Source organism: Macaca mulatta, chromosome 1 (assembly GCF_049350105.2).
Source record: "Macaca mulatta isolate MMU2019108-1 chromosome 1, T2T-MMU8v2.0, whole genome shotgun sequence".
Classification (NCBI taxonomy): Eukaryota; Metazoa; Chordata; class Mammalia; order Primates; family Cercopithecidae; genus Macaca; species Macaca mulatta.
In genome coordinates, this window is record NC_133406.1 from 132,995,003 (window position 1) to 133,013,549 (window position 18,547).

At 39.3% G+C, this 18,547-nt stretch overlaps 1 protein-coding gene across 8 annotated transcripts in view; it reads right to left on the minus strand.

The window, feature by feature from the left end:
* NTNG1 (netrin G1) overlaps nt 1-18,547 on the minus strand; it is a 352,669-nt gene that overhangs the window by 80,491 nt on the left and 253,631 nt on the right. For all 8 annotated transcript variants that reach the window (XM_015146226.3, XM_015146203.3, XM_028831051.2 and 5 more), the window contains exon 4: nt 8,355-8,527. In XM_015146226.3, coding sequence (XP_015001712.1) covers nt 8,355-8,527 — 173 coding nt within the window. The remainder of the gene's footprint in view (nt 1-8,354; nt 8,528-18,547) is intronic.

The window sequence follows — 18,547 nt, forward strand, 5'->3', positions numbered from 1 at the left end:
AGCACAGGTGTGTATGAGTTTTTTGTTTTGTTTTGTCTTTTTGTTTTTTTTCCCGAGACTTATTCTTTGAGTCTTGTTTTGTCACCTGGGCTGGAGAGCAGTGGCTTGATCTTGGCTCACTGCAACCTCTGCCTCCCGGGTTCAAGCGATTCTCCTGCCTCAGCCTCCTGAGTAGCTAGGATTACAGGCACAGGCCAACATGTTTGGCTAATTTTTGTATTTAGTAGAGATGGGGTTTCACTGTATTGGCCAGGCTGGTCTCAAGCTCCTGACCTCAGGTGATCCACCTGTTTCAGCCTCCCAAAGTGCTGGGCTTACCGGTGTGAGCCACCATGCTCGGCCCCAGTGCATGAGTTTTAACAGAAGTTTCTGCAGTTGGTATTCTTTTAATAATAATGCTTCTTCTAGAATAGAAATGTCACTTCAACCACAGAAATACATACGTGTTGAGTAAGCCAAAGGGCCATTATGCTACCATACGCTGAAAAAATGAGAAAGCACTTGTCTTGCAGGTACTTGCAGTTATTCTTTTCTCAATCAGCCCTTCCTTCTCCCACATTTATTTTAATGTTTGTTTTAAAGATACTCTGCTGCAATTAGGGGGATGAGAACCTAGTAGAATTACACAATATAATAATGTGATGTTTTCTTCTTTTTAAATAATTTTACTACTCCCCCAACCAAGTAAATAGCTTAAGGGTAGACAGTTATGCCTAAGGAAGTCAAAATGATGAAGATCTAAAAAATAAATATCCTCCTCTTCAGAAGCCGATTAATACAGTGCTCAAAGCTATAACTCCTTTTGAGAATCAATGGAAGAAGCAGCGGCTTTTCATCAGGAAGGAAGCAGAAGGGATAAGGATTTGGCAAGCCTCAAACTGAGAGGAAAAATTACCACTGTTGTGATAGATGGTTTGAAAAACCCATCAAGTAGGTAACTAGATATTCTTATAGCCAGACTGCGGCCGTCAGGAACTCTAACTCCAAAAAAACTTCTTCAAGTTGAAGAAAAGGCAGATAATGAGAAAGAACACATTCTGCAGATTCATTTGTATTCCAGAGGAATTACTTCCAATATTCTTCCAGTCCTGGCCCCTAGTATAAACTGCTGTTGATAGGAGATGCAGTGAGTTGTCTCCCAGGAACTTGAAAGTGAGGGAAATAAGATCGCCTTCAAAGAAGTATGCTGTGAAATGATCATATAAATGATCCAAGCAGAAATGGCTACAGTCATCTTACAGCAGTAGCAGAGCTTGGGGCCTGAGTATGTGTGGCAGACTCAACAGAGGTGACATTAACCTGACTTATCATGTTAGCATACCTGAAGAGTGGAAGAACTAGCTAATGAGAAGGTAGAAGCCTCACAAAAGGAGCATCCTGACACATATGGTGACAGTACCGTCCTAGCATGGTCTCAAGAGCGAGAGTGGTAACCTGCAAACTTTCAGACTTTCAGTATCCTGTTGGCATGAAGAAGGCTGACCCTGTGGCAGGATGGATGGGTCAGAATGTTCCAGCCTGATGTTATTAACATTCAAGTCATTTAAATTTCCTGATCCCATGCTCACCAAGCAACCTCCTGATTATTATCTGGCTTTGCACGTAGGCTTAATTACAGGAACGAGAATACACTGGCCATAAGGACTTGAATATTCTGAATACCATGACAGTTATTTCATACTGTGGATGAACAGACAGGCAGCTGGCCATAATATATCCCCCCACATAGCTGCTGTCTCCAAGGGGAGAATCTGCTGCTTATGTGCTGGGTCTCAGGGAAAATATAATGACCATAGCAGGTAATTGCACTGCTGCTTACTACGTGGCTGGCACTGTCTAAATGTCTTACATGTACTAATTCATTTAATTTTTATGACCATCCTATGACATCAATAATCAGGCTGATTTTTACAGATGGAGTAAACTCAAACACATAGAAGCTAAGTAACTTGCCCAAGGTCATCTCAGTCTGCTGGGAAGGAAACGAGCCCAGAGTCCAGGTACCAGAATTCAGGTCCATAACCACCATTCTATACTGTCTTTCCATTTATTTCAGGCCCTGATCTTCATTATTCAGTCCTCAAATTAAAAAAAAAAACTATGCAAATTAAAAATTTTTTCAAAATGCACGTGTGATATGACCTAATGTGATCTGAACTAACTTGGTGGCAAAACTGTACTGGAACTGATGTGAGGGTATTATTTATAGTCTTACCTCATCCCAGTTGCTGAGAATAATCATGTTTGCTGTAGAAATATTAAAATGTTTGATTAAATGGTGTTGCCCAATATTCTGCTGTGGGTATTGTTGTAATATATGTGCACTGTATTACCTTTGTAAAAATCCTAAAGATGTTGAATTCCAAATCATATCTGGTCAGATGAGGGACCACAGACCATAGACCAGTGGTTGTACCTGAATAACTTGGTATTCTGGTTTTCAGTACTGGGCCTACAGCTTGGTCATATGCATATGAGGAAGAACCTCTCTTACTGCGCTGACAAAATTAGGTTTCTGAGCCTGAAAGGCTAGTAGTCAAGCCACCCAGGCGGTGAATAACCCTCGGGGAGGCCTGTGAAAACCCACCATCCAATGTGCTGTCTAGATGGTTTGATTGGCCATGAGCACCAGTGAGACTTTTTCCCATTAAAGTCCCTCCAGGAACTCAGATGGTCCCTCCTGTAGGAGATTGAAGGCTCTTGTGTTGGAGCTGGTGACCTTGAAGGCCACATATTCCAGAATATACAAGATCAGTGGGAAGCCAGTGTATCCATGTGCACATCACAGGGCTATTAGGTTTACTTATCCACTCACAAAAATAATTCCACAAACAGGCCGGGTATGGTGGCTCACACCTATAATCCCAGCATTTTGGGAGGCTGAGGTGGGTGGATTACCTGAGGCCAGGAGTTCAAGAGCAGCCTGACCAACATGGTGAAACTCTGTCTCTACTAAAAATACAAAAAATTAGCTGGGTGTGGTGGTGGGCACCTGTAATCCCAGCTACTTGGAAGGCTGAGGTGGGAGAATTGCTTGAACCCGGGAGGCGGAGGTTGTGGTGAGCCAAGATCGAGCCATTGCACTCCAGCCTGGGCAACAAGAGAAAAACTCCATCTCAAAAAAAAAAAAAAAAAAAAAAAAAAAAAAATCCACAAATGTTGATGAAGACCAAGAATAAAATATGGACCTATTATTAAATTTCCCAAATTTGAATTCCTATAATGAGACAGACCTAAGTTTAAATCTTGCTGTGTCATACATTAGCTATGGGACTTTGGAACAACTTAAACTTTCTATGTCTGCATTTCCTTATCTGTAAAATGAGGATAATAATAGTACATATCCCATGGGGATGTTGTGGGGATTTAAACCAATAAAAAACTTAAAGTACTTTATGAAGTGTAAAAGCCTGTAGTAAACTTAATAAATGGTAGCTATCATTATTATAATAATTTTGGTTAAAGATAGTCGATCAGTTGTAAATCTACACACATTATCAATATTTGAGAGAGAGACAGAAGTAATTGATTTTGCATAGGAGAGTCTAGGTAGGCTTCAATGAGGCATCAAGCAGCAGTCTTGAAAAATGAGCAAAACTTCAATATAAAGTGAAGAGAAAAATGCTTTAGGGGAAAGAAATGAATTTAGTATCTAGCATATTGACTTTGAGATCTTTACTGACAGCTGAAATTTTTTTCTGAAATTATTAGAAAGATTGAAGTTAGAATTGGTTGATTACTACTAAATCAATAATACTAAGATCTAAAATCACAATAATAGGCTAGAATGTCAAGAAAAAATTGTAGACTGAGAACAGGCAGGGATAGGGAGTATGGAGATTTAAAAGACTAATAGAAGGGGAGTCGTTGAAGGCAGAAAAATAAGCAGAGATGAAGGAAGAGGGCAGGTTTAGAGAAAACTGATTTGTTCAAACAGGCATTGAAATGGAGCCTAAATCCCACTGGAGAACAGAGAAAGTCACTCAGATTTAACTTGGTCAGCAGTACAGTGCAATGTGCAGTCCTCAGGGTCAAGATCCACCTGGATTCAAATCCTCCCTTTAACCCTTTCTAGCTGTGTAAACCTTAAGTAAGATATTTTTCCTCTGAAATCACAATATTCCATGTGTTTAAAATTAAAATAGTAGTATTTGTCTTGTAAGACTATTTTGAGTTTAGAATGGACTAATGTATATAAAGCACTTAGGAAATTGTCTGGATAAAGACACATACATGTGTACACCTGGGAAGATATAAATTGGTCAATGCAAACTTGATACCGGAGAAAATAATAGAACAATCATCAAATTACTTTTCATCACTCAGAGGACTCCTAGATATTGTGTAACAATTCAAGTTATATGTATGAACAAATAATGTCAAAGTCAGACCAATTTGATTTTCATTCTTTGAAGAATATTAGACCATGTGGGTAAGAGAAAAATAAAAGATTGAATACAGCTGAACTAGCTCAGTTTTCTGTCTATCTCCATGACATTTCTATGGCTAGGCTGCAAGGAACTGTTTAGTTCAGCATGTCCCCATAAGAGTGTTTTATAGAAAGTTATTGAATGGTCCATGAAGCAAATAAGTTTGGGAAACATTGGGTAAAATAGGTTGCTTTATTGTAGAACTTTTCAATTGTTTCTATTATAGTAATGTAATATGAATAGTCAGTATAGTGTACAGCATTTTTCAGACTTATCTGGCCATGGAGTGCTTTTATGGGTCATAGAATATAGCCAGAGAAGGAGAGGTATAGCTATGATATTATCTTTGCTGAAGTTATGATTCCTACATAGTGATTATTAAGTTTTTAGCATCTATATATAGAAAAACATGTGTTATTCCATAGGGATCAGAGTTTAAAGAGTTATTTAGTACTTTTATTCATGAGCTGGACAATGGGGAATCAAGAGAATCATAATTAAGCACGAAGTTGGACAGAACTGCTATTACTTGGAAGACAGAAATAAAATTCAAAGGACATCCAAAATAGAATTCTATCAAAAAGGAATGATCAATAAGGAGAAGAAAAATGTCTTTTCTATAAAATACAAGCTTTGTAGAAAAAGAAAGAAAAGATTTTGATATACATGTGCATGGCATTAAAAGTCCAAGAAAACACACTGGTCTTGAATAAAAGCATGATGAATAAAAATATCACAAAAGTTATTCTGCCTCTGTCAAGTTTATTGTCATGAAAAGCATAGGGAAATGTGGTGTGTCTTACAGACTGGGGTGGCTATATTTTAGGGTGTTGGCCTTCTGCACACTTCTGCTTAGCTCTGCATGTTTCATACAACAGTGGTCTTGAACTGCTCTAGAATATAGGACCTCCAAAGCCAAATGACTCTCAGCAAGGTCCCATCTAGGGTATCCCTGAGTGGTGGGCTGAGTGTCTTGGGGGATAATCTTGTCATTCCCTGATTTAATGAAGACCTCCTAGTTGTTTTGTTAAAACTTGTGAAGGTGAGCAGACACTGATCATCCTAGATGAAAAGTATCCTGGTTACTTGAGATTCTGCTAAATCTAGAGATTATCCAGGATGAGTGGCATTTCTAGGTCCCCGAAGAGTTGATTTTGACGGACCGGAAGTTGTAACTTTTGTGTTCTTATGTTAGGCAGTGATATATCCTAAGTATCCCTCATAGATAACTGACTTGTAATGTACCCATTAGAGTCATGTGAGTGTGTGTGTGTGTGTGTGTGTGTACCTGTATGCATATGTGTAAGAAAAAGCCAATATGAAGTGAGAATCATAAAACTGCTGAAGGTCCTGTGCTTGACTGGGAGTACCACACTAATGATTTAGAGGACTTCCAGAGCAGGCAACCAGGTAAAGGACATGAAAACATTAGCACATAAGAATTGGAGTTGATAATGTTTAACCTGGGTAAGAAATAAAGCCAGGATCAATATACTTCTTTTACTACTTAAAAAGAAAAAAAAAAAAGGTTCGATAAGAAATAACTCTTATATCAGTTAAAACTGTCCAACAATGGACAAGACTGTCTTATGAAAAAAAACTAAAAATAAATTATTTTTTGAATGCTTATTTTGTGACAGGTGTTAGGCTAAACACATTACATGTGTTAGCTTAGTCAACCGTCTAAAAATCCACATGAAGTAATAACTGTTATTATCCTCACATTAGAGATGGGAAACAGTGTTGGAGAGGTTAGCTTACTTTTGAAGGTCACATAGCTAGTAAATGGAGAAACTGGATTCCACCCTGGAGTCTGTGCACTAAACTACTAAATTACTTACTTCCATCCTCAGATGCTTTAAAGCACAGTCTGATGTGTCAGAGATTTAGTCAAAGGAGTTATTCCCATTGCAAGACTGGACCACTGCAGATCTGCAGATAGTTTCTAAAATCCTTCATCTAATTTCTGCCATACTGATGATTGGAATATTGAATTTAACCCCTTTGGACACTGGGTCCATCCATCACCTGTCTATTTTAACATCAATGAGGAAAATATCCAAAAAGTCTAGAGAAAACCAGTAAAACTAAGGGATAGGTGGACAATTGGATGTACAAGGAAAACTGAAACAAGTTTCATTCCTTTGGTCAGAAAGTGACTTGGTGATCTTCAATATGCAAAGGATTTGGGGTATATAAGTCATTTCCATGATGATTACAACAGGAAATCAGTTTCAATGAGAAAGCTTGGATGAAACAAGAAAGCCTTTCCAGTGAAAATGTCTTGAAATAAAAACTCGGAAGTACACTTATGGGTAGAAGAACAAGATCATGTTAGAATAGAAGCTGATGCCTTCAGCAGCAGCCTTCCCCTGCTGCCTCTCCAGTGGCCTTGGCAAGTTGACCTGCCCTGAGGATGAGCCAGAATGCCAGGAAGTGTTTGTGAACTTCACTCTCTTCCAGCCTTTTCCACTAAAGAAGGAGCAGACATTAAAAAGGAAATCTGAGTCATTTTCACTTTAGGAAAGCTTTAAACTAAATTTGACAACTGTGGTCATAGGAGTTCTTAGGTGGCCAACCACAGGGTACTGCAACAAATAACTTTGCAACATCCCTTCCAATTTCATGAGTCTATGGCCCTCAACAATTGAGGAAAGGCCACAGAGTTTCCATTAATAAAATCACCTTTAAACATCAACATTTCTGCTCAACAGAGCATTAATGTATTAATTTTAGGAGCAAGAAGTCAGTTTTTTTCTTTAACACTGAAAGCAACTGAATACCCTTACAAAGAAGGATTTTTTTAAAACCTTTTGAAGGATTTCTTTCTGTTTCATAGACATTTTATCATAATTTCATGCCCCCATACTTCATGGCTTGTTACTTGGTCCATTACTCTTACGTTTAACTTGATAAGGTCCTGGTTCCTGTGATATGAGTTCTTAGGTCTGGTTTCTCACAGCTGCTGCTTTGAAGTGCCTGATAACATTCTTACCCTTCTGTGGTACCAGTGGATTCTCAAGTTCTGATTCTCCTGTGCTCACTGTCCTGCTGCTTCTGTTAGTTCGCGCTGAATGGGGACATTCTAATCTCCCCCTTTCTCTACTTTTTAAAGAGGGCAAACCTTGGGATGTTGCAGGTAGTTAATTGGTCCATCCATGGAACTGGGCAAATTATTCAGCAAATAATCATATTTCTCTGTGAGCATGTCAGAGCCTGTTGTCCTATGGGGAATCAGGGATTTCAGAGGGGGCACACACATGGTTTCTATCAACACAGATAGTGCTTGCACTCTTTCACATGTGTACAGAAATATTTTTTTCTTAATATGGTCCCCACAGGCCTACAGTCATGCTATTTATCCAAAGGGGGGCCTCTATCCACAGGATCCAAAGCAGGTATGTTTCAATTGCTGGAGTTTGGAAACAGCCAAGCTTTTCACAAGACAAAGTTAGGGCCTCGCTAAAACTGTAGCGGGAAAAAAATCTTCTGGACAAAGCATCTCTCAGGATACTGAGTAGGGGAAATGGGGCTATAGACATTCAAATAACTTCTGTAAATTGTTTATGGCTAAGATTAAGTTAGAGCTGACTTTTCAAGGCCTTTGATATTTTAATAGGAAATTAATTTGGGGGAGGAAAAAAATCACCCCTGTCTCATCCACTTAGAAAAAAATTCCTTCTATGATGTCAAGTATCATTTCCCAACACATTTGATGTGAATGTTAGATGACTGAATTTTACAGATGATCAGAGTGCTAAAAGATGTCTACATGAGGTAAGATAGGGACGGAAACTTTCACTGCACTTTAAAGAAGAATGAGACAACTGGTAAGAGGAATAAAATCACAATTGTAAGCAAAATTGAGAGGAACTATCACCTCATTGTGCACAGAATATGCTGTTATCAAGCAAAGTTACTCACAGGTATTTGCAGTGCCTTTGGGGATGGGGAGATAGGAGCCTGGACTCCAAGGTCGGCCCTGATAATTCTTCTTGCATTTCCCACAGTCTGGACCTGTAGTGTTGTGCTCACATTCACAAGTCAGTTTGCTGTTGTCATACACACACACAGTGGCATGGAGATTACACTTGCACCTGGGCAGAGGAGAGACAAAGAGTTCATTGTCAGATAAGTTGGTCTCGGTGACCACCGAGGCTTTCCTGATCTGTCTCCAAGGGTTGTGCCTCTCAAACCATGCAGTGCTTGAGTGATACACAGAGGCATTTGGTAAGAGAGAGATTTGCAGGCCCAGCCCTCAGAATCTTCCCAAAAAGAACCGTTTGCACGGGGCAGGGTTGTTACAGTGCAGTCTGTCCTTAATACTGCACGTTGAGAAAGCCGAGTAGCAGTCAGGTCAGTGGGGGCCTAAACTCCTGCAAGGTAACTGTGCTCCAAAATCAAGGGGGTTCCCAACAGGTTCCAAAATACTGTCATTTAGGAAAAGGTCTTTTTGTGATATTAACAAATCTATGACAATTTCATCTGGGCTTCGTTTGAGTTTAAAAAACAATGTTATCATTTTTCTTTAAATCGTTAAGACAATTCTTATTTGTTTAAAAAGGAAGATAACCATTAAAATAATTTGCTATTCAGACTTATTCTTAGAAACCCAAGAAATTATAATCAAGTGTTCTCATTTTGCACTCTAAAATGACATTTCCTCAGATCAGAAGAGATTTTCCACCAAGGCCGCTAACAGACCCGAAGGGAGGTGAGATAGTAATCCTCAGATATCCCACTCACAGCAAATAGGGAATCACAAAGGCCTCTCAGAAACAGGCCAAATGACTCTAATAAAAGATGCCTAGAATCCTAAAGAAGAAGAAGAAAAAAAAAAAAACCTTCATGTGGCAGGGTTTTGAAGTCATTAGCCAAGGCCTGGCCTTTGCTGCCTATGAATAAAGCCATGATATATGAGAGGCAACAATGGAATATGCAATTTCCACAAAAATACATCCCAGTGCTCGAGGTATCTGACTATAAAATTGCAATGGCTAACCTGGTATTTGTTGAGGCAGCAGAATATAAACTGTATCACACTGAGCACGAACCATATCCTCTGCAAAGGTAAAACCTACGTTGACAGAATGGCCACAACCAGAGGTCAGAATAATGTATGTGAGAAGAGATGGTCCACACATAGGAGAGAACCTGGGCACCCAGGCTGGGGTGGGTAGAGAACCAAGATAGGTCAGAATCAGAACCAGAGAGAAAGAGAGACTGTGTGTGTGTGTGTGTGTGTGTGTGTGTGTGTGTGTGTGTGTGAGAGAGAGAGAGAGAGAGAGAGAGAAATCTGGCCTCTTCCAGGAACTAGGACAAAAATATAGAAAATCAAGTTTCATAAAGAACAAAAAATATTATGGTATTTTTTTTTCTCTTGGGCCAAATGCCATGAACTGGGAAAAAGAACAGAATTCTCTTTCTTAGGTAGGAAAATGAGACTCCTTAACAACCATGTTGGCTTCTCTAATGTCTGTATAGCAATGGCCAAGTTTTTCTTTAGTGCATTCATAATCTGTTTGGAACACTGACCCATACTTATGACAAGGAAAAAAATGAATGGTTAAGACTGTTACTGAAAGCTGTTGGGCTCTCTTTTAACAAAAAGGTGTAGTCCTAAAGCAACCACCATCTACGCAAACCTGTCTGGGAAGACCGAGCTACAGCTTCCTCGGGGCTCTATTACAATGTTTAATACTTCTTGCTACAATCTGTTCTCTGAGTACTTACGAATTATAATAAGCTTGTTCCACTTAGACACATAAATGTCACCTTTGAAAATGAACATTTGTATATTCTTTAAAAAGGTAAGATAAAAAATAATTCAGTTAAATAGGCAATGTTTAATTATGAGCTAGGTCCTATAACAATCTCCTATATGCAGGGAATCACTTGTGCTAGGTTGCTTATTAAAGAATCTTTCTCCTTCCAACATTAACACCTTTATTTATGGGTGTGTTTATATATACGGAGGATGTTTAAAACCTGAGTGATAGAAGCACTGACTTATACTGATTTAGCACCATATCTGGTGTTAAAAATTCCAAATGAGGAAATTGAACAATGTGATCCCAAAGAATACGCTGGTTTCATGCGTGAAGACCAAGAATGCAAGGAATAATTGTAAATTGGATTATATATCTTGTAACTGTTAATACTTTCATTCTTGTAGTCACTCTGAGTTACAGGCAATTTCCATTCTCAGGGCATTATATTAGCTGAGAAGATATTCTTTGAATAATAAAAGGAGGTAAAAGGAGAATAGATGAATGTTTAGTCTTATTTTTTCTCAGATTTCTTCCAATTAATGGCTCATTCTCAACTGTCCAAAAGCTTATTTATCATTCAAGGCTCAACTCAATTCATAACCCTTATCTGAAATCCATCCTGACCACTGTACATACCCTGAGCTCTACTCTTCTGATTTCCTTAAATGTGTCCATGTGCTTGGATTGGTTGTTACTAAAGGCTTTTTGTACTTATAAATTTTCTCACTCATTGCACAATTCTCTCCCATCTTAAGGTGGGGAAATACCTACTGCATGTCTGGTCATCTTTTCCAGCTACCTCCTAAGCCCTCTCCCCTCCCTTCTTGAATTTCCTATACTTGCCACCTCCATTCTCTTATCTTCCACTAACTCAGTCTTTCCAAATGGTCACAGCCTCCCTTGCCAAATCACCCATGAACTCCTTGTTGAAAATCCAATGGATACTTTTCCATGCCTTATTTATTTCCTCAGGGGCTGGGACTCTGGACCACTCCCTTTCCCCTGACACTCTCCCCTCTGGATACCCAAGCTCATTTTCAGGAACCTCTTCAGCCTGTTGGCTACACATGCTGTTCTCTGGGTTCTGGCCCAGCACAGCCAGCACACTCTCTCTGTGCACTCTTATCTAGTCGTCCCTTCAATTTTTGTCTGCACTTCTTAACTTCCTTTACGTTACAAACCTTTTAAAGCAAATTCACATCATCTCCCCGACCCCAAATAAACATATTTAAAAGAAGCTCAAAATGTGAAAACATTTAAGGAGATTTGGAGATTATCTGTTACCTACAGGGGTCAATAGAGCCCCCTCCCTCCGTTATACCATGTGAAGAATATCTAATCAAAATGCTGGTAAGTCTGGCCTCTGTATCTCCATCTCAGATCTCTCTCAGGCTTCAGACTTACTCATCAAAATGCCTCCTGAACAAATCTAACTCAATATGTCCCCAAACTAAACTCTTTGACCTCCCACCTCTCCTGTTCTTCCTTCTGTGCTCTCTGTCTTAGAAAATTGTACCATTTTCCACCCAGTTAGTCAAGAATGATGTATCCCTCTCCTTTTCCTACCACACCTAATCTGGCATTACTGAGTCTCTCACCAAGCCCTGAGATTCCTCTTTGCTATGGTTTAGATATTTTGTCCCTTCCAAATCTCATGTTGAAATGTGATCTCTAGTGTTAAGAGAGGGACCTGGTGGGAGGTGTTGGAGTCACGGGGACAGATCTCTCACGAAGGCTTAGTGCCCTCATTGTGGCAATGAATGAGTTCTCATGCCATGAGTTCTTGCAAGAAATGGTGGTTTAAAAGAGTGTGGCATCTCCGTCCCCCATTCTTGTTCCTGCTCTTGCCATGTGACATGCCAGCTTCCTCTTTGCCTTCCACCATGAGTGGAAGCTTCCTGAGGCCCTCACCAGAAACTGTGCAGATGCAGGCATCATGTTTCTTGTACACAGACCACAGAACTGTGAGCCAAAATAAACCTCTTTTCTTTATAAATTACCAAGTCTTAGGTATTCCTTTGTAGCAGTGCACATGAACTAGTGCACTCTTCCTTGATTCTCTTTCAAATCCTTACAATTCTAGCAACGATCACTTTCTTAACTGTGATCATCGTCTTTGATCTGGTTTATTACAACAACTTCTAAACAGAATTTTGTGCTCCAGGCATGCTCCTCTCTATCCAATCACAACACAATAGTCAAAAAATTTTTTTACACAAATATATTTTGGGTCACTTCTGGAACAGAACCATTGTAAAATTTCCCATTATTTTCAGATAGAGTCCAAGCTCTGTAACATGGCTTATAAGTTCTTTTTGCAATGTATCTCTTGCCCCTTTTCCAGCTTCATTTGTACCACTCGTAACTCTTCACTTAGTTCTTCAAACTTTGCCTTCAAGTACTCTTATAAGCTGTTTCTTCTGCCTACAGCATTCTACTCTCCTATTCCTACCTCTTTGATCAGGATAATTCTTCCCTTTATATATTAAACTGTATGTCAGTGGCTGGCTCCTTTTTGGTATTCAAAAAATATCTGCTGATTAACTATCTGAATGTTTCTATGGTCCACCAGGATGCCTTTTCTGTGTGCTCCTATGACATAAGGCAAGGCTAGTTGCATAATAAAGCCCATACTATCTCTACTATAGACTGTAGGCTGTATTTTAATTGCTTATTCTGTCATCCTCACTAGAGGATAAGTTCCTGGGAGGTATCAGTCATGTCTGCTTTATTTATTGTAACATCCCTAGCGTGTATTGCAGTTCTTGGACATAATAAGTGCTTGAAAACTTAGATGATCAAGACAAATGATAATAAACAAGTAAGCTTCCTGAAAGCAGGAATGTCATACGTGTGTTCTACTATGTCTAACTTGACAATGGACTAATTATGAAAAATTAATAGACATTGTACTAAATTAAACACTCCATGATGTGTCTTGAAAGCTGCCACATGCCCTCATTGTTGGTTTTCATAACTAATATTACATTGGAGAAAGGAGACTCTATGAAATTTGTGAGATATCATAAACCCTGTTTAATTTCATTTAAACTCCGGGGGATTTATCAGATGACTGAAACCCAAAACAAGAGCTTTGTAAACAATGTTTGAAAGACCTAGGAAAAGAACACAGCTCAGGAGAGAGAAAAAACAAAGTATTTGCGTAGCATAATTATTCTGAAATGTGCCTCTTTTAGCTTCAATGTCTCATGCAAGGATGGCTACCCTGGTCCAGCTGAAGTTGGAGGAGGGGCATTGCTTGAATGTTGGCTAAAACTGTAACTTCACATCTGGTGAAGTTTTGGGTTGTCTTTGCTTAGTCACTGTAACAATTGCTATGCTGGGGCTGAACAGTGCAAGTAGAGGGTATGAGTTCTGTGCAAGAACAGTGCAAGTAGAGGACACTGCCTATGTTTGGAGATGACTCCTGTTCATTTTCCACAGCTCAGTTTATCCTCATCAGCCCCATTCCAATTAGAGGTGAAAACCTGTTATTTAGAGCCCTTGCCAGAGTGGCTCTTCCACCAACCGGGGGAAAAAAAAAAGATTTCACAATGCTGGGAGATTGCTGTCAATTTCTCATGCTGTGACCTCCGGCCTCATGATGGCTAGAGGGCTGACTTCTGTGACATCTCACTTGTCTCTGACGTATTCATTATCCATTCCCATGGTCATCCAGCTCCCATGTCTATATATCCTGTCACTTTAGTTGGGGGAGGACTGGACAAGTGGAGACCTAAAAGGCTCTGCTAGCAGTCACATGTCTGATGTTCTCGAGAGCCAAGTCTATTCACCGATTCTGTTTACACCCACAGAACTCATACCTAGGCATTGCAGATAGAACTAATTGACCTGCATGTTCCTTGAAGATTTACTTGTGTGCAAGTGACAAATGGCAGACATTGCCAAATAAGGGTGTCACTAAGACAGACTTCAAAAAAAAAAAAAAAAGTGAGCTCTAGTCTGTGATGCAAACTTTACGAACGCCAGTGTGTTCTCGCTTTCAACCAGATCTGCACTTCCTGTATTTTAGTGACCAGCTGTCATGAGTCAATTTAATCTTGCTTATAAAAATGCTCCAACATTTAGTTCTGTGCCACCTGCCAGTAGGTATGAAAAACCTATACCGTCTGCCTCATTTTTTATTTTTTTATAACTTAATATATCTATTCTGGGAAGTCTGTTATCTGCCAGAATTTCCTGTGAGCTAGAGGTCCATATAGCCTATTACTAATGTTCCAAATAGAGGTACTGAGACAAAGAAATTAAAAAATGTCCTTTGTGAAGAAAAACAGGAGTGCAGGCCAGGCTTAAACAGGAATGCAGGCCAGGCTTGCTTTCGTGCAGTCAGAGTTTTGGTTACGTTTATGCCATTGGAGGATTCGCCATGAAGTGGATGAAGTTTAGCTTCGGGGCCCTTTCAGGGCTCTGAGGAGGACCCTAGCAATATGTTCACACGGTAATACACTTTGGTATAATTTACTCAAGTAAGGTATTTATTTATTTTTATTAATGAGGGTTTTTTTCCTTAATGAGGCCCCTTGGGTCCCTGCATCCCCAAAGGAAGAAAGTTTTAGGCATTCCAAGATGTGGATCATCCTCTGCTTGCACCTCTTCCCTTGGATTGGCACTAGCTATACAAATGCTTTTAGAGAATGTGTTAGCACAAATATTGGAGCTTGTAAATGTCTTTTTAAAAGAGTGATACATTATACAGTGCCTCTCACATTCTTTTTCTTTCTCTGCAGCCACCTTGACTTTTGACTTTCTTTACATAGACACATGAATTTCCAGTTCCCACCTTAACACATTACTTGAAATGGGAGATGTGCAGCAACATAACTTAGAGTTTATGAATTATGACACTGGGACACCGAAAAGGACAGCCTGAGTTCAAATCCCTCCTTTGCCACTTACTTACTGTAAGGCCAGGGTAAGTAACTTAACAAACCAACAACTAAACAGAGCTAACATTGTCTGAATAATTCTAAGCACCTGGCATTGTGCTAATTGCTTTTTGCATTTTTCACATATTATTTCATACCAAGCTCACAATAATCCCATGAGACGTGCACTAATGATTACAGATGATCATGCATTTGAATATTGAGGTGTTCCAAATCCCAGCTGGTACAAGATGGAGCAGGGATTTAGACTATGGGCAGCCTGCCTCCAGAACTTTGCTCTTACAGCTGCAGAGGACATTCATTCTTCCTGAGTACAGCTAAAATTCAGCTGCCTTTTCTGTAAGACAAGGGCAAGAAATGGAGGGGTTTCAAAGGACAGTTGTGGGGCTTGAAGCACATGATGCATGTAAGCCCTTAAGATAGTATCTGACGCAAAGTTCTTAACAAATGTTAGTTTCCATTATTATTTCTATAGTTACTATCTCTAATACTATGGACATGGGCTGTCTGATTCATTCTGTGGGCATTAATTAATGGGATAGTCTATGGATAGCACCATGAGAGGTCGCATAGGGATTCAAACAGAAGGCACCATATAGTCCTAATCCCCAAGAACATAGAATCTGTTGAGTAGAGAAGATGAAACATATACAGAATAACTACAGACCATAAACAGAGTAATACTCTCTGTATCTAATCATGACAATATAACAAAGTAGGGTAGGGATACTTTGTTGTCTCTCCAGTGATGATGATGCCTTTGCACTAAACAGTCAGAGGGAGACAGTCTCTACTACTGAAGGCAAGTGGAAAAAAGAGGGCCAACAATTACCAAGGACCTTCATATACCTGGAACTGTAATAGATGCTTTATGTACATTATTTCACCTCATCCTCATTTTCACTCTGAGAAGGAGGTAAAATCACCTGTTATTTTCAGATGTGGAAAGTATGGCTGAGAGCAGTAAAGTAACTTGCTCAAAGAAACACATTGCTGGTAAGTGGCAGCCTTGAGTTAATTCCAAAGGCTGGATCTTTCTAGGACAATACTCTGTCTGAGATTAGAACTAAGCAATCTGGTTCATATAACAATTAGACTCAAGACAGCAATGTTAACACATAATACTCGAATGTTGCTAATCAATGTGTGGTCCGTGGACCAGCAGCTTCTGTGTCACCAGAGGGCTTGTTAGAAATCTCAGGCTTCCTCTGGGCTTACAAAAGCAGAATCTGCAATGTTAACAAGATTTCACATGACTAAATGCACAGTAAGTCTTGAGAAACACTGTAGAGCTCACCAGTATGTCAGAGTTCTGATGAACAGAAAAACTAAAATATGGGTGAGGCTTACGCAACCCTTTCCCTTCCACCAGAATTCTGTTGGAAAATTTTTGGCTCAAACTGGATTAGCACTAAGGTTCTAGCTGTACTCACAAACTGGACTGATTGTTTTGTTGAAAATTCTGTCAAATCTACTGATTGGTGCATTCATACAATAATTGAACAATTTAACTATATCAAAATGGTTTGCACTTAGTGTTTAAAATGGTACTCATGTTTAGAACATATTAGGAATGCTAACAACTGATTTATAAAATGACAAATAACCCAATTAGAAAATGGGTGAAGAATCAGAACAGATATTTTGTGAAGACGATATACAAATAGCCAATAAGCACATGAAAAAAAAAATGCTCAACATCATTTGTCATTAAGGGAGATGCAAATCAAAATGACAATGAGATACTGATTCACACTAGGATGGCTATATAAAACAAAGATGGATGATAACAAATGCTGCAAGGATGTGAAGAAATTAGAATCCTCAGAGATTGCTATTGGGAGTATAAAATGTGTTCTACACTTTCAGAGTGGTATAGCCATTTTGGAAAATAGTCTGGCAGTTCCTCAAAAAGATACAGTTACTACATGACCCATAAATTTTACATCTAGGTATTTATCCAAGAGAACTGAAAACATGTCCACATAAAACTTGTAAGCAAATGTTAAAAGCAACATTATTCATAATAGCCAAAAAGTGAACACAACCCAGTGTCCATGAACTGATGAGTAGATAGACAAAATACAGTATAACCATATAATGGAATATTATTCTGCCATAAAAAAGAATGAAGTACTGATACATGCTACAGCATGAATTAACCTTGGAAGCATTGTGCTATGTGAAAAATGTCAGACACAAAAGGCCATGTAATATATGATTTCCTGCTGGGAGTGGTGGCTCACGCCTGTAATCCCAGAACTTTGGGAGGCTGAGGCGGGTGGATCACTTGAGGTCAGGAGTTCAGGACCAGCCTGACCAACATGGCGAAACCCCATCTCTACTAAAAATACAAAAAAATTTAGTTGGGCATGGTGGCTGGTGCCTGTAATCCCAGCTACTTGGAGGGCTGAGATAGGGCTGAGACAGGAGAATCTCTTGAATCCAAGAGGCGGAGGCTGCAGTGAGCCAAGATCGTGTCATTGAACTCCAGCCTGGGCAACAAGAGCAAAACCCCATCTCAAAGAAAAAAAAATACATATATGAGTGTATATATATATACACATATATGTGTGCGTATATATATGTATTTTTGTGTGTATATATATGTATTATATTTATTCTGGGCATTTCATATGAAGGAAACCATATATATAGATATGATTTATATATATATAACCATGTATACACACACACACACACACACACACACACACATACGGTTTCCTTCATATGAAATGCCCAGAATAGGCAAGTCTACAGAGACAGAAAGTAGATTAGAGGATGCCAGGAGATGGGGAGAGGGGTAAGAGGGGCACATGGGGAGTGACTGTTGATGGATAGGGGCTTTCTTTTTGAGTGATAAAAATGTTCTGGAATTAGTGGCGATGGTTGCACAACATTTTGAATGTACTAAAAACTACTGAATTGTACATTTAAAAAAAAAAACAACAAAATTCTTAAAAGTATGCCATTTATCAAAAATAGAATAGAAAACAGTGGATAAGAGTTTCAGCCCTGGAATCATATAGCCCTGCTGCAGCAGGAAGTTTAGGCAAGTTCCTTAAGTTCAATTTACTTACTCTGTAAAATGAGGATAATAAGATACCTACCAAAGGGGTTGTTAGGAGCATTAAATGATACGACACAATGAGGCCAAGACTGGTAATTGATATATAGTCTTTTTTTTTTTTTTTCCTCACAACAGCACAGTTTTAGCTGGGTACACAGTCACCAGTATAAAGACAACAGCTTCTCTAGCTAGATGTGGCCATATGACTATGTTCTGGCCAATGGGATATTAGCAGGCATGGCGTCTGTGACACTTATTCCTCAATTTCTCATTTATTTCCCAGAATAAGAACACAGTGTGGAGCCAACATGGACCACATAGACTATGGCAGAGACCAGAGGCATGGCGGTGAGGGGACTGAATCCC